This window comes from Lutra lutra, chromosome 4, assembly GCF_902655055.1.
Source record: "Lutra lutra chromosome 4, mLutLut1.2, whole genome shotgun sequence".
In the NCBI taxonomy this organism is placed as follows: domain Eukaryota; kingdom Metazoa; phylum Chordata; class Mammalia; order Carnivora; family Mustelidae; genus Lutra; species Lutra lutra.
The window spans coordinates 103,970,912-103,996,481 of NC_062281.1; the positions used below are offsets into that span (position 1 = coordinate 103,970,912).

General features: G+C 41.2%; 1 protein-coding gene across 4 annotated transcripts in view; it reads left to right on the top strand.

Annotated features, from left to right (window-relative positions):
- Positions 1-2,266: 2,266 nt before the first annotated feature.
- Positions 2,267-25,570, top strand: part of AKNAD1 (AKNA domain containing 1) — a 38,704-nt gene continuing 15,400 nt past the window's right edge. For 3 of the 4 annotated variants that reach the window (XM_047728186.1, XM_047728189.1, XM_047728190.1), the window contains exons 1-7: positions 2,267-2,385; positions 5,971-7,056; positions 9,394-9,433; positions 9,824-9,972; positions 10,069-10,131; positions 14,553-14,683; positions 22,006-22,162. In XM_047728186.1, the coding sequence (XP_047584142.1) occupies positions 6,076-7,056; positions 9,394-9,433; positions 9,824-9,972; positions 10,069-10,131; positions 14,553-14,683; positions 22,006-22,162 (1,521 nt within the window). In that variant the 5' untranslated portion in view covers positions 2,267-2,385; positions 5,971-6,075. The remainder of the gene's footprint in view (positions 2,386-5,970; positions 7,057-9,393; positions 9,434-9,823; positions 9,973-10,068; positions 10,132-14,552; positions 14,684-22,005; positions 22,163-25,570) is intronic. The other variant, XM_047728187.1, reaches the window with a different exon arrangement.

The window sequence follows — 25,570 nt, forward strand, 5'->3', positions numbered from 1 at the left end:
GAATAAATTCTTAAAAAAAAAAAAAAAAGACCACATACACACATGCACACAGACAAGCTTAGATCACATCAGAAGTTCCTTAGGTAGTCTTCAAAGTTGATTTCTTGCAATTAAAGGAACATGGAAGAAGTAGGCACACCATGATTTGGATGCTCAGTTTTTATTCTATTATTTAATTGCAGCCAACTTCCTACTATTGAAAAAAAGAAAGATGACTTAGAATGAAAGGGTTGCTCCTCTGTATCGAAAGGTTCACAGGTTCACTCCGTGATGTGCAGAGACCCCCATGGTGGAGGTGAGTTTCTATTGCTACTGCTATTGTTTTGCCTCTTTGTGTTGACTGTGGCATGTGTTGGGTGAAGACTTAGAGCCGCATATTGTTCTAGGCCGTTCAATATACTGTTGCAGGGGCCTCTGCCTGGCTCAGTCAGTAGAACTTGTGACTCTTGATCTCAGTGTTGTGAGTTTGAACCCCACGTTGGTTGTAGAGATTACTTAAAAATAAAAAAATCTTTTTTTAAAGATTTTGTTTTCTTATTTATTTGAGAGAGAGAGAGAGAGAGCAGGCAGAGGGGCAGAGGGGGAGGGAGAGAGAGAATCTCAAGTGACTCTCCACTGAGCCCAGTGTGGGGCTTGATCTCATGACCCCCGAGATCATGACCTGATCCAAAATCAAGAGTCGGACACTTAACCGAGTCACCCAGGTGCCCCCAAATTAAAAAATCTTTTTTAAAAAAGATTTTATTTGTTTATTAGAGAGAGGGAGAGAGGTAGAGAGAGCATGAGTAGGGGGACGGGGGAGAGGGAAAAGCAGACTCTCTGCTGAGCAGGGAGCCCGACTTGGGACTCCATCTCAGGACCCTGAGATGATGACCTGAGCTGAGGACAGATGCTTAACCGGCTGAGCCACCCAGGTACCACAATTTAAAAAAAAAAATCATTGGATCATGAACTTATAGCTTTTAACTGTAACCTATTCACATTCTTCCTGACACACATATAAAGGAGGAAGAAGAATTTGGATCCAACAGTCAACTATTTTTATTACACTTCATAGGACTGATCTTAGAAAAGTGGGGTTCAAGACCTGAGTATTAAGTGGTTCATACTTTAGTGAACCACTAAATTGGTTCACTATTTAGTGAATAAATTCACTAAATTTATTTCAGGGTGTGTAGAAACAATGCCAGGGTGTGTAGAAACAATGTCTGCTTTCTCCTCTGCCTCTGGGTCATAGCCTGTCTGGCAGCTAGCAAAGGTCTAAACACAGAATGGAAAGGTATTAGGGATGATGTAAGTGACTGTCACAGGCACATGGTCCCACAGTTTTCCGCTGAAGATGGAAATAATCCTCCAGTATAGAATGTGATACATTGTATTACCACTAAATGGGCTTAGTGAATAGAACAAACATCACCTACTACCCAGAAACAGTGACTCACTGACCCTCTTGAACCTCTAACTACTAAGGAGTTTTGGGTTTCCCTTCTACAGACATTTTTTTTTTTTTAAGATTTTATTATTTGACAGAGAGGGACACAGCAAGAGAGGAAAAGTAAGCAGGGGAGTGGGAGAGGGAGAGGGAGAAGCAGGCTCCCTGCTGAGCAGGGAGCCCAATGCAGGGCTCGATCCCAGGACGCTGGGATCATGACCAGAGCTGAAGGCAGACGCTGAATGACTGAGTCACCCAGGTGCCCCTTCTTCTTCTTCTTCTTCTTTTTTTTTTTAGATTTTATTTATTTATTTGACAGACAGAGATCACAAGTAGGCAGAGAGGCAGGCAGAGAGAGAGAGGAAGGGAAGCAGGCGCCCTGCTGAGCAGAGAGCCCGACGCGGGGCTTGATCCCAGGACCCTGGGATCATGACCCGAGCCGAAGGCAGCGGCTTTAACCCACTGAGCCACCCAGGTGCCCCCCAGGTGCCCCTTCTATAAACATTCTTAACTGATTCCATCAGATCCCTAGTCATCCCAACCATGGTTATCTTCTTTTAAACTGGCCAAATTAGTCAGCATAAGTCAGCATCTCAACACCAAATTCAGATTTTATAAAAAAGCAAACCACACAGGAAACAGATGGCAGCATTGTGAGCACCTGTCGCTTAAGGCCCAGACTGCAGTGTTTTCACAGGGGTGGGTCACCAGGACGTGTGAGCCTCATTTGCTCAGTGTTCAGGGTGATTTGTGAGCTATTGCTGAGCACATAATGGTCAGTACACATAAGCAGTCACAGCCCTAAATATGTTCACCTGAGCTCAGTAAATCGGATTGGGTCTATAGAAAGTTTCTGTTGGGTTCTGACCAGAATCTCTTTGGATTCACTGTTGGATTCCAAGATCGAGCTGGGTTTTGATGTGAGAAGATGTTCCAGTTCCTTCCAGCTACCTGTAAGAGACCCTATAATTATAATGCTAAGGATGTAAATTGTCCTTTTACAGACAAAATCCATTTGATATTTGACACACACACACACACACACACCAATAACAATAATAAAAGAGAAGCTGTTTTCCCACATCTGATGAGAGAGTTTCTCAGACTTCTGGCTTACATTGGTAGTCTCTCTCTTTTTCTTTTTCTTAGCAAAAATTAAATATTATCAGTTTAAGTGGGATGATATTTGAGAAACTATCATCTGGCTAACAAAGGGTCTTTTCTTCCTTAGCAAAAAGGGCTTAGAGGTCAACAAAGAGCATTTCAAGAACAAAGAAGGCATGAGGATGAGTTTGGGGCTGTAACTTGGGCCACTAAAAGTCCTGCAAAAATAAAATGTGTCTTTCTTTTTCTCTTTTCTCTGTAGGCACTTAAAGATGTTCTTTTTTCCCTCAGAAAGCAGGCTTTTTATTGAGGTATATTTAACACATAGTATGTGTAATTTTAAAGTGTACACGTGTTAATTTGATACATTTATATATTGTAATATGACTGCCCGTTCCAATGATAATTAGTACCTCTATCATATTACGTAATTATTATTTCTTTCTAGTGGTTGGAATAATTAAGTTCTAGTCTCTTAGCAAGTTTTATGATTATAATTCAATATTGTTGCTATATTTACTGTGCTGTGCATTAGAGCTCTAGCACCTATTTATTATTCATTGAAAATTTATACCCTTAAACAACTGTCCTCTCTCTCCACCCCCCCCATCCCCTAGTGATCACCATTTTACTCTCTGTATTTAGAAGTTTGGCACTTATAGATTCTTCATCTAAGTGATATTGTTCAGTATTTGTCTCTCTGACTTATTTCACTTAGTATAATGTGCTCAAGGTCCATTGATGTTGTTGCAAATGGAAGGATGTCCTTCTTCCTCATTTTCTTTATCCACTCATTTGCTGATGGGCACTTAGGTTGTTTCCATTTCTTGGCTAGAGTGAATAATGCTGCAATAAACATGGAAGTGCATGTATCACTTTGGTATTCTCTTTTCATTTTCTTTATGTATAAATCCAGAAGTAGAATTGCTGGATCATATGGTAGATCCATTTTTAATTTTTTTTGAAGAACCCCCCATATTGTTTTCCATAGTGGCTGAACCAATTCACATTCCCACCAGCAGGGTTACACAGGTTCTCTTTTCTGCACATCCTCGCCACCATTTGTTGTTGTCTTCTTGGAGATAGCCATTCTAAAGATTTTATTTATTTATTTGACAGAGAGAGATCACAAGCAGGCAGAGAGGCAGGCAGAGAGAGGAGGAAGCAGGCTGGGGCTTGATCCCAGGACCCCGAGATCATGACCTGAGCTGAAGGCAGCGGCTTAACCCACTGAGCCACCCAGGCGCCCCGGAGATAGCCATTCTAACAGGTGTTAGATATCTCATTGTGATTTTTATTTGCATTTCCCTGATGATGAGTGATGTTGGATATCTTTTCATCTACCTCTTGGTCATTTGGATGTCTTAGACACATTCTATTTAAATTTATTTAGTGATTGTTTTCACTATCAAACAGCATATTCATTTACAGGTAGATTTTTAAAATAGTTTAAAACTCTTATAGAGATCGTATCTCAGGTAGGCTATTTCTATCCCCACAAATAGAGTACCCAGCCTTCCATCTTTGGGCATTCCTCAGTATTTCAACACTGAGACTGTCTTTTTGATTTTTAAACTACCACTTATTGAATGCTCACTCTATGCCAAACACTATGCCAAGAGCTTTACATGCATTATCACATTCTTCTAGCAATCCTGGGAACTAGGTATTATTCTGATTTTTCAGAAGAGGAAACGAAGGCTCAGAAAAATACAGTAACTTGCCTGATGGCATATAGCTAATGAGTAGAGAAGGTGGAATTCACATCAAAGGCTCTCAATTCTTGCTTTCCCACTGTGCCTTTGACTTCCCTGGGAAGCATTTTCCCTTGTTCTTCAGTTTGGGTTAGAATAGCCTACAATTCTGTTCATGAAGATATACCTCACTTTACAATGAATATGAGGCACTAAATAATGTAAAATAATTCTGCAGTATTTCTTCTTCTTCTCCTATCCTCCCACTCTCCCTATTCTTTCCTTCCCCCTCTTCTTCTTCCTCTTCCCCTTCTTTCCTTCTCCTTTTCCCAATTCTCTCCCCTCTCACTTTAAACAAAATATGTTTGATTTGGGTTCTCTAACATTGACACATATCTACAAATTAAGATTTTGAACAATGTTCTGTAGACATCATTACCACATTTAATTTGTACTCCTTTTCCTTGGCTCATTTTTGGGTCAAACATATAATTTTAGATTTTCAGGTTATCTAATAAACCACCAGTTCACAAACTCATAAAAAATTAGAGGGAGAGACAGCTTCAGAGATCCACTCATCCAAACCTGTCATTATATGGGCAAGGGAGGCAGCCGGTGGCGGTAGGCCCCCTAATTGACTCAGAACCTCAGTTACTCCACCTAAAACTGGAAGAAATCTTACTGCTTCTAAGGAGTTGTTCTAAAAGTTCTCAAATCGAGAGGCGATATCTAAATGGGTGTTTTCCATTTTGCTTAAAAGGAAAGCAAGACTGATACCAAATGGCAGAGGGTTTTGCTCTGACCATATTCGAGAGTATCCCTAAGATACACTGCTACCACCAGGCTGTGGCAACAAGTCAGGAGTGCTCAGAGCAAGGTAGCCTCCCTGACTCACTTCTGCCTGGGTTTTAATCAGAAAAGGGATGCTTGGTGGCAGACTGGCCTCCACGTGTTCAAAAGGACTTTTTGGGGCGCCTGGGTGGCTCAGTGGGTTAAGCCGCTGCCTTCGGCTCGGGTCATGATCTCAGGGTCCTGGAATCGGGTCCTGCATCGGGCTCTCTGCTTGGCGGAGAGCCTGCTTCCTCCTCTCTCTCTCTCTCTCTCTCTCTCTCTCTCTCTGCCTGCCTCTCTGCCTACTTGTGATCTCTCTCTGTGAAATAAATAAATAAAATCTTTTAAAAAAATTTAAAAAAAAAGGACTTTTTGTTCCTTGGTCATATTTCTATTAGTACTTCTCTGCCTCTCTTTAACATACAAGAGAAAATCAGAAGGGGACCAGAATGTCTGGAGGGACAGAAGAAAAAGCCCCAGCACAGAGAAGGCTGGTGTCTATGTTTGAGCTGAGCCAGCTTTCAGGAACATACAATGTGGAGGCCTGTCAGAGATGTGTGGACAAGTGACAGCCCTGGCATTTTAGCATGGCAATTCTTCACTTGCAGCCCAAGCTCCTATTTTGGGAGAATAAATTCCAAACAGCATTTCCAAGGAAAGATTGATAAATATTTGGTCATTAACTAGAGACCAAATTCTCCCTCAAAATTTATGAATAAAAAAATGTAAAGCATCCTCCCAACTTTTTTTTTCTTTATTCCTTGTTTATATACCACTTGGCTGAGCATTTTGCCTTACGTTTGTTAAATGAAAAGCATCTGTTTCATTCTGGCATCAACAGCAACATAAACATAGTTTCACACATTATTCCAATATATTTAACAATGAGGTTCTTCTCATTTTGCACAGAATAGGACATGCAATGAAGACAATCAATGAAAACCAGAAGATCTACTGTTATAATTAAGAACATCAAGAATAGGCAAGGGAAAAAGAAGGCCAGGCCGCACATACATGGACAAAGCCCATTTCTCAGAAGATACAACTTCTAAGAAACAGAAAGATTTGCCTTATGATAGGGATTTCTCCCAAATTAAGATATACAGTGATTACAATTTTGCCTCAAAAAATGATGTCCTTGATATTTCAAATCAAATTCTTCTAACAGTAGATGACCTTCAAGAAAAGGCTACATATAAAGAGACTTGCAGACATGCAGACATGGCCATGACTCTGGGTAAAATGACTAAAACTGTTATCAACAAAAGCTGTGATAAAGAGAAACAATCCACCACAAATCTTGATATTCCAGCTAATGAAAGAATCCCTTCAAAGTCAAACATTTCTGATATTTTACTCCATCATCTTTCCAATGAGGAATTCTTAAAAGGTCAAGACATTAATTGTGAAACTCTCCCAGAGATTTCTAATGCCGACAGTTCTGATGAAGTTCTTACTAAAAATATTATTTTGCGCCATGTTAAGAATTCTTGGCCAAAAGAACAAACCCCAGAACTCACAGACCAACTGAGCCCCAAAAAGGGTGGTGAAGACAGCAAAATGCCTTGTTGTTCTCTAACTGTGACAGAAGAAAACGCCTCTGATTTAGAGGCTGCTGGAGAGAGCAGCCATCAAGAAACTTCACATTTTCTAACTAAAATCAAGAGTCCACATGATAAACCAAAAAGTTGCCAAGGGCAGCCACCCCAGAAACCGCAGACTGACAAAGCAGTTTCAGGCAGTGGGTTCAAACATGACCCTGGTCTGGTTCATTACCAGTTATCTGATTTCCCTAAGGTTGTTCCCAAAGGGAAAAGCCCTAAAAATAAAACAATTAATAAACCACTTACAACAGATAAACAAGCCAGCTTTTCTCCTAAATTGAGAGATAAGTCAGCTATTGTGCAAGATATTTTAGAAAGCATGTCTAGGTCAAACTGTACTGAAAGACAAGGGCAGAAAAGGAAAACTGCTGAACCTTTACAACAGATAGAGGTAAGTGAAAGTGGTCTCCAGAAAATGCAAGATCAGGGCCACCGCTCATCCATATCAGTGTGGGTCTTTGTGAGGAACATGGAACTGACCTGTCAGAAGCTCAGTGGGTGTCTTTCTGAGAAGAATCAGGGGCTAGAAGAACACCACCACATCATAGAATAAACTCCAAATTCTTTGATCTGGAATTTGAGTTTCCCCATTTTTGGTGGGGGCTCCATCCTATCCTTATAAACTTAGCTCTCATCCCCCAGGAGTCATGGAGGGCTGGCTGGTCCCCAAACTCTCTGGCCCACATGCTTGTATCCTCAGAACTCCTGCCCTAAATGGAACATCCCATCTCTGTTTATCAAAGACTGGCACTTTTTCATGGCCTCCTTCAATTCCCCATTGGCTGTGGGACTTTCCGACCCTCCTTCCCACCCCAGTCACTCCTTCACATCCTCTGATGTTTAGGTTTCTGTCAGAGCATTTATGTCACCCAGCTTTGGGTCATGATAATTTGGAAATATCCATTTCTTCTACTAGACTTGAGTACTCTGAAGGACAACAACCTTGTCTTCATCTTTCTATTGCCTGATTCTCCCAAGGGTCTGGCCTTCTGCCTTCCATATATCACACCTTTGGTTATTAATGCTAAATCAAATCATATTTAGATCTTTAATAACATTCCAGGCTTCCTATATTGGCAACAATTTAGTAGCAATTTTTTTAATGCCAAAACATTGGGATTTTATTTTTTTTTTAAGTAATCTCTACACCCAACATGGGGCTTGAACTCACCACCCCAGGATCAAGAGTCTTATGCTCTCCCGACTGAGCCAGCCAGATGCCCCCAAAGACTGAATTTTATTAATGTTTAATTATGCTATTTTCCCTTTCCTCTTCTTCCCATCCCCTATCCAACTTCTCAACACATCGAGGCTTGGGACCTCATTGATTACTTGAAGTTCAGTAGTTAGGTAAATTCACATCAATGATCAAAGTAAACATTTTAGTTCTCTGGCACTTTATCAGGACAGTATGATCTTTCCCTTAAACTTTGTATGAAGGGCACTCTGGACTGAACACTTTCTGCCTGTTTCCATTTTCACCCCTTCATGCTTCAGCTTCCTTCTTTTCAGCTGAACACTCTCAGGAACTTGAGCAGAACTCCCCCTGCTCCCTACCCCCCACACACACCTGAAGCCAGCAGCCCGCCTGGCCTTGACTGTTGTGCTTCTCTGTGTCTGACACTGGTAAATCTCAGGGGTTCTCATTTGGCTTGCAGGAAAACACCCCTGGGGGGAGGGGGCACAGTCCTCAGTGCCCTGAGGTTAGTAGGAACAGAATGGCTATTAGGCTCACCTCTCTCTGGTCAGTGGCAGTCTAAAGTCAGGTGTCTGCTTTTCTCTAGTCCTGTCGATTAAGGTGGGAGAATAGACTATCCATCATACAACTGAGATATTTGTCATAACCAAAGTCTAGTTTGACCACCACCATTGAGCGCTTGGGGACGGGCATGTTTCTGAGCTTTATGTGTTGAGAACAGTGGGAAGACCCTCAAGGTGAGTCATCCTGAAATTTAAGCTCCTGCCCTGTTAGTCTGTGGTGAGTAAACAATCATTATCTTGACTCACATTTTGGAACTTAACACATACGATTTTATATTATTCTCTAGAGTATGTCTACTGTGTGCATAGTTTTAGTGAGAGCACAAGCCACAGCGCTGGTGAGAAGACCAATGATGGCCCCTGCCCTCATGGAGCTTATGGTCCAGTTTTGGGAGAAATGCTTCAGTATTCCCTGTAATAGTATCGAACATGGTAGTAGTAACAGCTGATATGTCATGAATGCTTAACCACATGCCAGATCTTATGGTAATAACTAACATTTCATCCGCATAACAACCCTAGGAGGTAGGTTCTATTTTTATCCTCATCTTATTGCTGACGAATTTGAGGTTCACAGTGATGAAGTAATTGTCTTGAGTCACCCAGCAGATAAGTGTCAGAGTGGAATTCAACCTTGGCATCAGGGACCCATGTCTTGACACAACTCTGGGCTGTCTCCATGATGACCACAACATTTTGGAGCTTTTTGAATAATGGTATTAACAATAAATAATGTTTTCTTTTCTTTTTTTTTAAGATTTTATGTATTTATTTGACAGAGACAGTGAGAGACGGATACAAGCAAGGAGAGTGGGAGAGGGAGAAGCAGGCTTCCCTCTGAGCAGGGAGCCCAATATGGGGTTTGATCCCAGACCCTGGGATCATGATCTGAGCTGAAGGCAGACAATGAATGACTGAGCCACCTAGGCATCCCTAAATAATGTTCTCTTATACTCTAATTGTACAGATGGAGCCCACAATACATATTCACCAAGAACATCTCACAGGTACTAATATTTGATTTTATTTTTTATTTTTTTAGAGAGAGAGAGGATAATGAGGAGATGGGGAGGGGCAAAGGGAGAGGAAGAGGGAGAGGGAGAGGGAGAATCGTATGCAGGCTCCACACCCAGCCTGGACCCTGATGTGGGGCTGGATTTCACGACCCTGAGACCATGACCTGAGCGGAAATCGAGAGTTGGATGCTTAACCGACTGAGCCACTCAGGCATCCCAGGTACTACCATTTTTAAACCTTTTTGATTTAGATATACATTTTGAAACCTCTTTTTAAATAACAAATGGTGGTGGTTGCCACAGACTTCTGTTTTTAGTACTTAATAAGTCTGTAGTCAAGTTGAGATGAATGGAAGCCAAAACTTATTCTTTCTTATACAGGAATAGAATCTGAGATGAGTCTCTTTAAGGTGTCATCAATCACTCAGAAAGACCTTTCCCCAAGTTCTTCTTACATACTTCAGAAGATAACCCAAGGGAAACAGATGTGTCAGAAGTTAAAAGAACAGACTGATCAACTGAAGACTAAAGTAATATTTTTAAAGCTTATTATGATGGATAGAAGTGACCAAATTCAGATGTAAGATATCATGCTACTAATGAAATATTGCATTTTTTCACTGCAGGTACAAGAGTTTTCCAAAAGCATAGTGCAGGACTCTCCCTATCTTTTGCAAGACAAGAGTCTGGTAATAAATTTTATCCAGTTTTAAACATCTGTTAGGGAATTTGACATGGGTAAATACAAATGATTTTATAGCACCATGTTTCCTCTACTTTGGTGGGAGTGGAGATGTTCTGGTGAGAAACTCTGTTGAAGATAAAGGACAGTGACCTCCAGAGGCCTGGCCTCGTGTCTTACATATATTTTGCCCTTAATTATTAATGATGAGTTGAATTGAATTACGACCTTTAATAACATATTTCAAGCTTAATATATTTGGTAACTAGTAGGAAATGTCGTTAGCATTTAATTTACCCTATTTCCACTTTCCCCATCTTCCCATTCCCCCACCTTGCCTCCCAATAGACTGAGGCTGAGGATCTCATTGGTTATTTGAGGCTTGGGGGCTTTGTGTTACAGGGGCTAAAAGAGCTTAGAATTCTATTTCTGTATGCATTTATCCCTCTCTCATTGTCAAGGGAATCTATTACCTGTGGCTGTTATTCCTTAGCAGTCACCCCACAATAAATCTGAGACTATGATAGGCTTAAGAGAATAACATGTGAGTTATCATAAAGGGCAAACCCCTCCAGAGTTGTTGGGTTTTGGGGGATACAGGTTATAAAATTTCCCAGCATCTGACAACTCAATATATAAAAACTTTGAAAACTTGAAACTGATCTTAAAGCTATGCTTTTCGGATCAAAATCCGTGACTGTCACATCCTTGCTTGTTGCATTTAATCAAATCACTGATTTCTGTTGTAACCACACAGCCTTGTTCATCAGTGCCAGGGTTGTGGGACGTGGGGGTGGAGCACGGCAATGAGGCAAAAAGCTGAGATTGCTGGAGCCAGAAATGTGCAGGGTCAAAGTTGCTGGTCAGGCCATTAGGTCAACAACAGGTGATCAGAAGGCAGGTGGTCAGAACTCCTGAAGTGAAGGACCACAAAGCTCAGAATAGGCTGTTCAGTAGAAACCAGGCAGCATAGACAAAACCCAGGAAGACCCAAATGTTAAGAGACACAGTGCAACAGTGCATTACTCATTCGTTCTTCACATTAATTAAATAACTCATTCACTCACTCATTCATTCAACAAACACGTACTGTGCACTTCCTATGTCCCAGACTCTGTACCAGGCACTAGGGATCTAGAGATGAAGAAACAGTTTCAAGGTGGCTTACAGTCTCCTAGAAACAACAGGTTGATAAACAGAGAAGCAACATGAAGCTCGAGAACTGTTACATGTGGTGCTGAGCCCAACTAGAAGAGGTTCACCTTTGCCAATTGGAGAGCACTTGGGAAGGCTCCCTGGGAGGGACCAACCTCTGAGCTTGACACTGTAGGATGCATATGTATGAGATTGGCAAAGTAGGGGCACGAGGCCCTTCCAAGAAAAGGAACCAGCCGTGCAATGGCACAGGGGCAGAGAGTGCTGACAGTTTGAGGAGCTGTACGGCACTGTAATTGACCAGGTGGAGCTCGGGGTTCATGTGGTGAAGAGAAAGGGAGGAAACTAGAGAGGGTGTTAAAGACTTCATTATGAAAGACCTTTAAACCATGCTAAGGAGCTTAGATTTTACCTTGAGGTTGAGTGATGGGGGTACTGAAAGCCAAGAAATGGCAAGCACCCAGGGGGCAAGTCTGTAGCCAGGAAGACATACTCCAGGCAACAAGTTATGAGGCCCTGAACCAAAACTGGCAATGAGGATGGAGAGGGGAACACATCTAAGAGTTTAACCAAGTGGTGGCTGATTAAGAGGGGTGAATAAAGGAAGGGAGGAGGCTTGGATGAGTTTCAGATTTCTAGCTTGGGCAACCAAGGGGAGGACTAAAAATGGAAGATCCAGTTCCTAGTGGGTGTGGGAGGTGAGCAGGAAGCAAGGCACCAAGTTCATTTTGAGGTCGTTACAGGACATCCAGCTGGAGAGATCTAATAGGCAATTAGACCAATGGATCTGGGCCTCAAAGGCCTCAGTGTTTGGGCAGAAATGTAAATTTGGGTATAGCTGTTGGTTGAAGCTATGAGATTGCCCAGGCAACATATAAAGAAGTCCAAGGAAAGAATCAGCAAATAGGGATGGGTAAAAGAAGAGGGAGTCAAAGCCCTAGATATCAGGGCTAAAACTAACCTCCGGGGAAAAAAAGATCTAAAAAAGAAAAGGGGTGCCTGGGTGGCTCAGTTGTTAAGCATCTGCCTTCAGCTCCCTTCCCTGGGTGCTGGGATCCAGTCCTGTGTCAGGCTCCCTGCTCAGTGGGGAGTCTGCTTCTACCTCCCCCACTCCCCCTGCTTGTGCTCCCTCTCTGTCTCTCTGTCAAATAAATAAATTAAAAAAAAATAAAAAAATAAAACTAACCTCAGCATGAGCGGCACAACAGAATTGAAAGCACTTGGATGTTGGAGCATTCTAGTTCTAAGTACTAGTTGTACGATCTCAAACATGCAGTGTGTCTTCCCATCTCAGAGTTGCTATGAGAATTAAAGGAGGTACATTTACGGCTAGACAACCATGCTCTACCTTTGTCTGTGACATAATATAATTTAAATCCCAAGATCTTAAATTATAGCTTGTGATTATCTTTCTCTCTTTTTCCTTTCCTTTGAACACCTAATTCCTTCTCATGGTTTTCACTGCCATCACCATCCATCTACCAATTCCTAAGTTACAGGTCCTAACTTCTTACCTCCAGCTCCAAATGTTTGTGCTTATCTTCACTTGGCTCTCCCGCTCTTGCTGAGAATTCTATTTGTCCAGCATTGACAGCTTCATTCAAATCTGTCAGCCTTTTCAGATTCCTCATTTTAAGTCAGGGGTTTCGCATTTTTTCTGCCTCCCAAGCTAGAAACCTGAGCATTATCTGTGAGATCTGCAGTATCCATCACGGTCCTGGCAGGGACCTTGACAGTTTACTCCAGCGGAACAACTGAGGAGAATTTAATAAGGAATCATTTTACAATGGTGTGGGCAAGGGGAAACCAATAAGGGACAAAAAGCATCTCATAGAAGGAACAGCAGATTTGGGGGCCTAGGGAGAGTAGCTATAGCAGTAGGAGTAGCTGGTACAAGCAGGAGGACATCAGGGATAAAAAGACCCCTACGTCATCCATCTTCATTTCCTCTCTTCTCCTTTTGCCGTGCATTGGCTGAAACCAGTGCCGGGACAAGGGAGCCCGTTGATGTAGCCCACTGAAGGTGAGCCTCCTGGCTGGGGCACAGAGAGAGATGGAGGATGAGTCTGGGCAGAGGACATGGAAAACATCTACTACACCTGCCATTTTGTATGCCCTTTGACCAGTATGTTTCCAAACTTGTTTATTCATTTTTAATAATCAGAATTAATCCTGGTGGTGATGATACTGGCACTCAGCATTAACTCATGTAATTTTCACAATATGAGGTGAGGGCTATTAGTATCTCAGATGAGAAAACTGAAGTTTAGAGTTCAAGTTGACTAAAATAATACAATTATTAGGTAACGAGACTGAACTTGAACCCCAGGGTATCTGATCCTGTAACCCAACTGTGCTATGTGCAATATCTCTCCAGTCATCCTTTCCTTTCCAGGTTCATGAATGCTGCCTGGTCCAGGTCCTCCTGAGCATTCTTTAAGCCTGACTTAGGTCTCACTTCTCCCGAGCCAAGGCAAAACCCTTGAATCCAGTCTCTTCCCAACTGGAATAAAACCCCTGAGACCAGGGCTTGTTGTGCCTGATATAATTGTGTATCTCTCATACTTTTGGCCCAGGGCCCCACACAGGCAATTCTCAGGGAATGTTTAGCTATTGGGGCCGCAGGGCCAAGGCCTGCACACTTCAAGACCAGACCTTAACCTGCATGGTTTAAGTACTCGTCTGCATGGGCGGTGTGTGTGGACGTCTCAAAGACCCATTTGAAGCTCTAGCTAAACTTCCTGACATTCCTTCCCTATCTCACCATCCAAGGACCATAGATTCAAACTCAGGTCCTCTAACATCAGTTGCTTTTAAGGTCTGTGTGGCTTCGGACATACTTCCTAGAGCTCAATTTCCTCCCATATACATCTGAGATAACAACATCTATTTGGCAACATTTACAGCACAGATGTGCGGATTAAGTAAGACAATGCACGGGAAAGTGCTCTGTAAGCTACAAATCATTCTGCAAAAGCACATGATTATTGCTATCCTATTATGGAAGTTTAGAGGTTCCTGGGTAGGCTCTGGGAGAGAAATCAGGTCAGTGTACTGAAAAAGCTGTGTACCAGGAGGGTGTTGTAAACACAGAGATGACTCTGGGCTGTCTGTATTTTAGATGTCAGACTCTGAAACAAAAAAAATTGCCAGGAGAAAGATGGTGGCTTTGTTTTGAAACTAGCATAGAGTATACCCTCCTTGTATCTGGTGGGAAACTAACCACATGCAGAGGCTTCCATGTGTGTGATTCCAGTGACTTTGCTGCTACAGGTCCTGGAGAAACTGCAGGGACATCTTGAACTGCTGGAGCAGGAGTTTCTGGACAACAAGGAGAAGCATCTGACTTTGAAGCAAGTTCACAGGCATGAATCCCCAGCTGTCGGTGACTTTGATCCAGAAAGGTCAGGCTTAAACTGTGCGAGGTGGAGGGGGCAGAGGCGACCTCCGTCAGGTGGGATTCTGATGTGGCTGCCGGCCGAGAGCTTGCACAGCCTCCCTAGGGTCAGCGAAAACTCTGCCACCAGTGAACAGGTGTTAGTTACCCCATGCGACAAGCAGTGTGGAATTCCCGCTACATATGAAGTCCTGGGCAGGGCACCGGCGCAGATGGAGTCCTCGAAATGAACAGTTGTCTCCTGGAGGAAAGATTTTTATACTACAGTTTAGTCCTTTGTTGGATGTCAGAATTGGTTCTGAGACTCAGAACAACACAAGAAAACCTTAGATAGGTTCACATGTTAACCCCAGGGGGCCTTCTCTCCAAGTTCCCAGTGTCCTGCCCTTCACCCCACTTCTGTCCCTGTTTCCCCCATCTGGTTCTTCTGTCTCTTTCTCCCCCTTTTCTTTCCCATCCACAGACAATTCCAGCAGGGTAGTGGGCCCAAGAGGACCATTGTTAGGCTGTTGGGGCCGAGGGTCCCACCAATCCCCATAAAGGGAAAATGTTAAAGCTTAAAGGTCAATATGACTCCTGAGTTAGTTCACATGAGAAACTTGGAAGCAAACTCATTTAAGTTTCCAACTGGCCATTTTTTATGGCCCTGCGCGCCTCTTTCTCCAATCCAAATAATTTTAAGATGTATTCCAGGACTCAAGCCTAGGATTGTTTCCATTTAATTTCCTGGTATGAGTTAAAAGAATCCATTTAGGAGGCTTAATCTTTTTAAGTTCAGCTCTCTGTATTCATAGCATTTTTTCACATGGAATCATTCTTGGCACTAGTGTCCTAAGGTATATTTTTCCCCAAAGTACAATTTTACTTTTTCAAAATGAATGAAATCTCTGTCTACTGTTATTTCAATACTGAGTAATTAGACAGCAGGGATGAGGTTTTAATATTGATTTTTCTGCCCAAAGGCTTATTTTGTTTTCTGGGAAAAGAAAGATCTCTACATACTTTCACTATTTATTTAAAAACTAATAGAGTAAGGATATTTATTTTCCAAGGACTCCCACTTGTCTGGGCAGTCATTTTAAAGTCAGGCCTCTGCACAACGAGACCAAAGTTATGCAATGCTGTATTTATATCCTAGTTACGCCCACGGTGTGCTGGACCCAGTATACATCAAAAGAGCTTCAACTGCAATTATACCCGAGATACAGGAAAAGCTTTCAATACTGGGGCAAGGGAAGGACCCAGTCTCTCAAAACTGAGTTAAAACCTGCTCAGAGCAAGCAAGGCTGCTCGGCTTAACACTGGTCCTCTTGTCTCACATGGGCATAATGTGGCATTGGGCAGAACCCCATGCAATTGTCCAAAACCTTCTAAGTGTTGAATCCAAAGGCCATGGTAGATGACTTTTTGCAGGGGAAAGAATTCTGCTGATTCATTGACTAATTACTTGTTTAAATCCACAATGTGCTCCTATTAAGACCTTCTTATTATTGCCTTTAAAAGGCAATATGCAGGGGGCACTTGTGTGGCTTAGTCATTAGGCATCTGCCTTTGGCTCAGATCATGGTAAGAGGGTCCTGGGATTGAGCTCCACATCGGGCTCCCTGTTCCAGGGGGGAGCCTGCTTCTCCCTCTCCCACTCCCCCTGCTTGTGTTACCTCTCTTGCTGTCTCTCTCTCTCGATCAAAGAAATAAATAAAATCTTTTAAAAAAGGTAATATGCAAAAATAGTTGTTTTATTTCATGCAGCTTGTTAGATAATCGTTTCACACGCTAACACCGAAAGCCAAGGAGTCAAGGGGTGGGGCTCTGTCTCCACCGATCCCTTCTCTCTGATACCATCAGCATACAATCTTGTCTTCTGCTTTATGGAACAGATCACAAATTCCCTCAAAAACGTTTTTTTTTTCCGGGGCACCTGGCTGACTCAGTCAGAAGAGCAGGCAACTCTTGATCTCAGGGTTGTTAATTCAAACCCCACAATGGGTGTAGAGATTACTAAAAAATAAATAAACTTAAAAAAAATGTCTTTTCCCCATCCCCAGATGTTCGTGTTTTCACCTCCTCTTTCTTCCTTTGCTTGCTTGCAACCCACCTGGCCGTGGTCCTTGAGCCCACTTCTTCCCACCCTTCAGGCCTTGTGCTACCATTTCAGTTCCTTCCAGTTTCCAACTTCTCCTTGTCCCCTGCTAGTTCTTGTCTGCCTGCTGGATTAGAGCATATTTTCCTATATTTTACTTAAGTATTGATACGGTTTTCCACTCTTAGATCTTTGTACCACCGCTAACTGAGTAGAGCAGCCTTTCCCACTGGATGAAAAAGCCACTTTTATCCCATAAAAAAACCCTCCACGTGTAGATGGGACTGGTTCTGTTCCATCCCATTGAGCTATGTTTCTATTTCCACACTAGCCACACAGTTTTAAATTACTGTAGTCTGGTGTACATTTGAAATATTTCTTAAGTTTTGTTAGCTGTTCTTACACTTTCTTCTTACTCAGAAACTTTATAATCAGCTCACCAAACTTCCTCAATGAAATTCCACTAGAATTTTGTTCAGGATTGTGTTGAATTTACAGATTAGTTAGAGTTGAAATCTTTGCAATGAGTTTTTCCATCCAGGAACATGTTTTCTTTGTGTAGATTTCATGCATGTCTTGTTAGACTTATTCCTAGCTATTTTGTGGGTTTTCTGAGCATTAGTAATAGAAAATAGAATAGAATAGAAAGAAAGAAAAATCACATATTTAACTTGTGCTGGGCTACCTTACACAAGTTTGCTTTTAGTATTTTTTTTTTTTAAAGATTTTATTTATTTATTTGACAGAGAGAAATCACAAGTAGGCAGAGAGGCAGTCAGAGAGGAGGAGGAAGCAGGCCTCCCGCTGAGCAAAAAGCCCGATGTGGGGCTCGAACCCAGGACCTGGGATCATGACCTGAGCCGAAGGCAGCGGCTTAACCCACTGAGCCACCCAGGCGCCCCATGCTTTCAGTATTTGATTAACCATTGATTATCCATTGATTATCTTAGGTGTGACAGTCATAGCCTTTGAAAATAATGATGGGTTCTCCCCGCTCCCATTCCCCCCTAAATATTTATACTTTATCTTTTCTTCCCACCAATTCTTAACATCATGTTTCTTTTTATCGATTTATTTGCTAGGTTTTCCAAAACAATGGTAAATAATACTAGCAAAAGCAAGCATTCTTGTCACGTTCTGAAGAGTAAGGGAATATTTTTCCAAGTATGATGCTTGCTGTAGTTTCAAGTAGATAAGCTTTATCAAGAAAGTTTTCTTCTACTCCTAAGTTTACTAGGATTAGATTTTTTTTTAATTTAGGAAAATGTTTAACCAAATGGGATTTAGGAATCTATTTAATTTATTCCCTAAACCTATTAATATAGATTAGTCTATAATTAATTAATATTAACATATTAATCAACATCCTAATGTTCAACTATAGAATGATTTGGGAAATGTTCCCTTTTCTTTTTATGTTCCAAAAGGGTTAAAGTCTTTCTAGACCTCATTCATAATCCCACTTGGATTTGGTGCCTTTTGTAGGGGTAGGTTTTTTTTTTTTTTTTTTTAAAGATTTTATTTATTTATTTGACAGAGAGAGATCACAAGCAGATGGAGAGGCAGGCAGAGAGAGAGAGAGAGGGAAGCAGGCTCCCTGCTGAGCAGAGAGCCCGATGCGGGCCTCGATCCCAGGACCCTGAGATCATGACCTGAGCCGAAGGCAGCGGCTTAACCCACTGAGCCACCCAGGTGCCCCGTAGGGGTAGGTTTTTGATAATCCTTTCTATTTTTCTCTGGTTAGTTTTTTCAGATTTTCTACTTCTCTTTGAGTAGATTTTAATAATTTATGCTTTCCTAGAGACTTCTACATTTCATCTAGATTATAAACTGTTGGTATAGAGTCGTTCAATCCCATTTGATTAAACATTTTTCTTCTGTTATCTTTCCTTTCTCATTTTTAATGTTTTTTCAGTCACTTTCTACTGGTTTATTTTATAGAGATTTTCAAAGAAAATGTTTTATTTTATTGATCTAATTCTTTTCAGTTCCATTTATTTCTTCTTTTGGGGGGGTTTATATTGTGCTTTTTTTCTATCTTCCTGTTTTGAATATTTAGTTTATTGATTTTGAACTTTTCCCCTAGTAAATGCATTTTAAGCTATAAATTTTCCTCCAAGTACTGTACTAGCTACATTACATTGGTTTTACATGTTGTTTGCTCACTTCTTATTTGCTTGTAGAGTACCCCTAATCTCTATTTTTGTTTCCTAGTAACCCAAGAGTTATTAGGATGAGTGTTTTATTGCTGTTTTTGTTGCTGCATTTTGTTATTAATTTCCAGTGATCAAAGAATGTAGACGGTATAATTTTTTTAAAGACGTTTTAAGATTATCTTTAGTCTCACAGGAAAATGAAGAGTAAGACACAGAGATTTCCCATATACCTCTGCTTGCACACACACACAGCCTCTCTCCCATTATCAACATCCCCCATCAGAGCCATACATTTGTAAAAACTGATGAACCTACACAGATATATCGTAATTGTTCAAACCCATAGTTCGCATTGGGGTTCACTGTTGGTGCTTTAAATTCTCTGGTGTTGGACAAATGTATGATGCCTTGTATCCCTCTTTATGGCATCACAGAGAATTTTCACTACCCTGAAAATCCTTTGTACTCTATCTTCTTATCCCTCCCCCAGCCCCTGGCAATCACTGATCTTTTTACTGTTCCTATAGTTTTGCCTTCTCCAGAATGTCACATAGTTGGAATCATGCAATATGTAGACTTTTCAGATTGGGCTTCCTCCACTCAGTAATATGTGTATAAGGTTCCCACATGTCTTTTCATGACTTGATAACTCAATTTTTTTAGGGATGAATAATATTACATTGTCTAGATGTGCCACAGCTTATTTATCTATTCACCTACTGAAGGACATCTTGGTTGCAACCAAATTTTGAGGAGTACAGCTGCTATAAACATCTGTATGCAAGTTTTTGTGCTGACATAAATTTTCAGCTCCTTTGGGTAAATACCAAGGAGTGTGATTGATGGATTGTATGGTAAGAATATGCTTAGTTTTGAAAGAAACTGTCTGTCTTCCAAAGTAGCTCTACCACTTTGGAATTCCTATTGCTCTACATCCTTGCCAGCATTTGGTGTTCTTAGCATTCCATAGTTTGGCCATTCCACTAATGTCTAGTGGTATCTCATCGTTGTTTAAATTTACAGTTCCCTGATGACGAATGGTGTGGAGCATCTTCTCATAGCCTTATTTCCCTTTAGTATATTTTCTTTGGTGAAGTGTCTGTTAAGGTCTGTAGCACATTTTAAAATTGGGCTGGTTGTTTTCTTATTGTTGTGTTTTAAGGGTTCTTTGTATATTTTGGATAATGGTCTTTTATCAGTCCTTTGCCAATATTTTCTCTTGGTCTGTGTCTTTTCTTCTCCTTTTCTTGGCAGAACAGAAGTTTTAATTTTAATGAAATCTAGCTCATCAGTTATTTCTTTCATGAATGGTGTTTTTGGCTTTCTATCTCAAAAGTCATCACCATACCCAAGATTATCTAGGTATTCTACTCTGTTACCTTCTAAGAGTTTTACACTTTTGCATTTTACATTAGGTCTGTGATCCATTTTGAGTTAATTTTTATAAAGTGTATAAGGTATGTGTCTAGATTAATTTTTTTTGCCTGTGGAAATCCAATTGTTAAAAAAACTAACTTTGCTGCATTGTATTGCCTTTGTTCTTTTGTCAAATATCAGGTGAGTATGTGGGTGTATTTCTGGGTTCTCTATTCTGTTCCACTGATCTATTTGTCTTTCACCAATACTCCCCCTGCCTTGATTAGTGTAGCTTTATAATGGGTCTCAAAGTTGGGTAGTGTATGGGGCACCTGGGTGGCTCAGTGGGTGAAAGCCTCTGCCTTCAGCTCAGGTCATGATCCCAGGGTCCTGGGATTGAGCCCCACGTCTGGCTTTCTGCTCAGCAGGGAGCCTGCTTCCCTTCCTCTCTCTGCCTACTTGGGATTTCTCTGTCAAATAAACAAATAAGAATCATAAAAAAAAAGTTGGGTAGCATCAGTCCTCCAACTTTGTTTTTGTCCTTCAATATTGTGTTGACTATTCTGAGTCCTTTGTCTCTTTTTACAAACTTTCAAATCGCTTTGTCAGTATCCACAAAAGATCAAGCTGGAATTTTGACAGGGGTTGCACTGAATCTATAGGTCAAGTTGGGAAGAACTGATATCTTGACAATACTGAGTCTTCCTATCCACAAACATAGAATATCTCTCCATTTATTTAGTTTTCTGATTTCATTCATCAGAGTTTTATAGTTTTCCTTATATAGGTCTTGTAAATCTACCTAAGTATTTCATTTTTTTGGATCTTAATGTAAATGGTATTGTGTCTTAAATTTAAAATTTCACTTGTTCATTGATGGTATACAGCTAAGTGATTCACCTTTGTATATAAACCTTGTATCCTGCAACTTCAGTATAATTGCTTATTAGTTCTAGTTTTTCTGCTAATTCTTTTGGATTTTCATCTGTGAACAAAGACACTTTTATTTCTTCCTTTCCAATCTATATACCTTATATTTTCTTTTCTTGTCTTATTTCATTAGGTAGGACTTCCAGCACAATGTTGAAAAAGAGGGGTGGAGGGACATCCTTGCCTTTTTCCTGATCTTAGTGAGAAAGCAGTGGTATAATTTTTAATGTTTTGAAATTTGTTGAGATTTTTCTTTGTGGATTAATATGAGGTAAATTAGACTTTGAGGAAACTAGGTTCTTTTTGGGAAAAAGCGATATTTATATTTATGAACATATTTACACATACACATTTGTTTATACATGTGTACATGTATGTACATATGCCTATAGATCAAGCTTGTTAATCAAATGATTCAGATATTTCATGTCCTTCCTCTTTTCAATTGATATAAATCATTATTTCCATAGAATCATAGCTCTTAGAACTGTAAGGGACCTCAAAATAATTAGATCCAGATGAGCAGATTATTGTTCTCCCCATGTTATAGCTGAGACCCTGGAGGCACAGTAAGATGAAGTGATTTTCCCAAGGATACACAGCTAATGAATAACAAAATGAGGACTAGAGCCCAGGCCTTTGGAGTGAGGCTATAAACAGGATGCATGTCAGGGCGGGTGTCCATTATCCTTCCTGTCTGAAGCCAAACCACATTAATGATATAGATCAATGCTATATTCGCGAACTGTTGTTACTAATTAGAATGTTGACTGCATACCCAGTAAGATGCCTGTTTATGTCTATTAGAGAAGTGGAAGGTGAAATCTTCAAGTTGGAGATGCTACTTGAAGATGTTAAAGAGAAAATTAATAAGGGCAAATGTACTTCAGCCGTCTCTTTTCCCGTGAGCTCTCCAATCATCCCGGATGACTTGGCATCCACATCCTCTCCACCCTCAAATGAGGTAATACAGCAACCTACAGCCTAATTTCATGCCAGGAAAAATGTTTTTTTATGCACTTATAGAATCCTAAATCATGAAATCATGAATTCTATTTTAATATTTCATGAAAATTTAACTTTCCAAAGTCCCATGAATTATATTATTTAAAGTGGAACCAGCTTTTAAAAATTAGAAGCTATTTTAAGTGTTGGCTTTTAAAATATCTTATTAGTTTAAAATGTCACAATGCAGGTTAAACTGAGGAACCACTGAAAAGCTATTTCTTCTGGATGAAGAGCAACATTTTTGTGGATTGTGCCTGGAAGAAATAATTTTTCTTCTTAATAGTTTTATATTCCCTCTTCTACATAAAAAATAACACACTCAGTGGGAAGAACTATTTCCCATGGGTCCACTTCTGCATTTTCCTTCTCTCAAGTTAAATTCTTTGGGATTGTCTACATATGCAAGATTAGGAATTCAAAGCAATCACCACTGTCTTTCTACACTTTTTGTTTTTGTAGCCTCAACTATCAGAAACATTTCAGACTAAATTAAAATTCTGAGAAACTGAATCATTTGGATAATTGCCATAAAGTGACTCTTTTGTTTCAGACAGTACTTGAAATCACAACCTGTGGCTGATTCTCAAAATCTGAATAGGTTTTTGTCACAGTTAAGAACAAGATACTGAAGATTACATAAATGCTAGCCCTGCCAAAGAAGTATGTTTGCCCCTTCAAAACACTTAACCTTCCCAGCAAAATTTCATTCCAGGCTCAGCTTCCGATTTGGGCCATTTATGTAACTTTGACACACAGTCCCCACCCCGGGCAGAATTCTTTGCTCGGACCTCTGTGTTCCCACAGCACTGTGTCTCACTTTTCCCTGTGCCTTTGTACCTATCTTTGTGCCTCAGACATCTGACTGAATGCCTGGTATAGCGTGAATGCTCAGTATAGTAACCTCTGAGCCCTTGTGGATTTAGCAGTTCCAACACTTCCCAGCTGTGAACAGGAATTGACTTCCCAGTGGTATGAGGGAGCCCAGGGAGTGAGCCTAGCCTTCTTCCCAGCAGTTTCCTCAGATCTGGGTTTGCTTTTCTTTACTGGGTCCCAAGTTTACCAGCAACTACTGTGAAATAAAGAGAGCTCTAGAATTTTGTCCTAAGTAGCCCTGAAAAAAGAGTCTATTGTGAGGATCATTCATTCATTCAACAAACACTTATTGCCAAATGCTAGGCACTTTTCTAGGTATTGGGGTATAACATAAACAAAGCAGACAAACCACCTGCCCTCAAGATGCTTACATATCTCTAAGGGATACATACAATGAACAAATAAAATTAATGTGTAATGACAGAATGTTAGAAGTGCAATGCACTTAACGTGACACATTCCTAGGACTCTGGAGCTGAACTGCCTGGATCTGAATACCAACTCTGTCACTCATCGGCTTTGTGGCCTTGGGCAAATTATGTAACCTCTCTGTGCCTCAGTTTCCTTCTCTCTAAAATAAAGATAATAATACCAGCCTAAGCTTCCAAATCCTCTTCTGCAAAAAGTCTTTGCAAACTGTAAGTCTCTGAACCAACAGAATTACTATTTACTTCTCACTGTAATTTTGTCGTATCATTTCAGACGCACGGATTTTTAATCCCAGCACTTCCAATTAATTTGTAATGAAATAATTCTAAGTGTGGTCCCTAGACCAAGAGCATTGACATCACCTGGCAGCTTGTCAGAAATTGTTATGATGTTGTTACGGTGTGAAGTGAGTTAATATAGGTAAAGTGCTTGAAGCGGGGCCTGGCTCATAGGAAGCACACTAGCTGGGTGTTAGCTTTTGTGACTATTCAGTAATGGCATGTGACTAAAAGTCACTCAATGTGGGAGGGCCCAGTTGAGCCGGGGGGCGTGGGGAACAAGGTCAGGGAAGGTAAGATTTAAATTGAGTTGGAGGGAGAGCTGAGAAGGAGGCATGTAGGTGGAGGGTTGGGGACAGGGACTCTAGGCAGGATGTGACCATGCCTTAGGGGTGTGGTGGGGATGCTGAACTGATGTGGGTCCCTCCCCGTGGAACTGCAGTTCTAAAGGCAGTCCCTCTGTGTGATGCCACGGATTCCTAAGGGACATGGGGGCTTCCTTTGGGGCCACGACAGACCCCTTCCTTCGCAGCTATTGCTCCTGAGGGAGGGCCTGACCAGTTGTGAAAGGAGAAAAGGAGAGTGGCCACAAGATGTCCCCACCACATACTACCTCAGGTTGCTCCTTCCATCGTCCCAGGAACGCTGCCATTAAATTCCCAGTGACTCTTAGCCAAAGAATCCCCTAAAGTGGGCCTCCCATGGAGCTCAAGAATGGATTCTAAATTCAAACTGCCTAAAAAAAACCCCCAAAACAGCAAACAAAAACACCAAAACCCCCAAAACAATGCTAACACAGACTAACCAAATCAAATGGCTGTGAGGTGGTCCTCTGATCCCAGGGGCACATCCAGCAGCCCAGCCCTGCTAGGTTCCATTCACTCTGTTGGATCTCTGACTGAAGCTGGTGCGGCCAAGTGTTGCTCTGAAACTGGCCTCATTGCGAGCCCTGGGCTCTGAAACCAACTGACGCCTTGGATGTCAGTGCTGGTGACAGCTGCTGGTATGGCTCTTGTTTCCCACTCTCAGAGCTCAGGAGACACTTGCCTGGGGTACTTTTTCCAGATCAGGGCTTCTCCAACTGCAGTGAGCCCAGGAATCGTGTGTTAATCTTCCTCCATGCAGGCTTTGATTTGGTGGGTCTGAGGTGAGCCTGCAATTCTGTGTTTCTAACAAGCTCCCGGGTGATGCCAGGGCTGCTGGTCTGGGGCCCACAGCTTGAATTATTTCATTATGAATGAGCTGGAAGTACTGTGGGTCTAAAAGGAGAGTGACGAAAGTATAATGTTGGTTCAGAGCTCACAGTTGGCAAAGACTTGACAGAAGAAGAGGTGGAAGCTTAGGAAGGTGAGGAGACTTGCCGGGGACAAACGTCAGGGGACACTGGTTCCCAGGTCTCCCAGTTCAGGTGGAGGGCACCTGCCTACATTCTGCTCATGTAAATCTGCCTTATCTGTGAAGTGGAGGGGTACCCCTCTACCCCTGAAAGTGAGAAGTGATCAAAGAAAACACAGGGGCAAATTCTTTAATTTTTAAGTTATAAAAACAATTTATGCTTATTGGAAAACAAATGAGAAGACAAAGTATAAGGAAGAACATTTCACAGAGAGAAAAATCATAGCTAATATGTTAGTGTGTATCTGTCCAGGCTTTTTTTTTCTGCAGACACAGACACATTTTTGCAAAACTGGGATCATGCTATATAGTTGTACGATGCTTTTTTTCTTTTAACATTTATCACATGCACCTCAACAATCATATAGAATGAATCTACAGCTTCATTT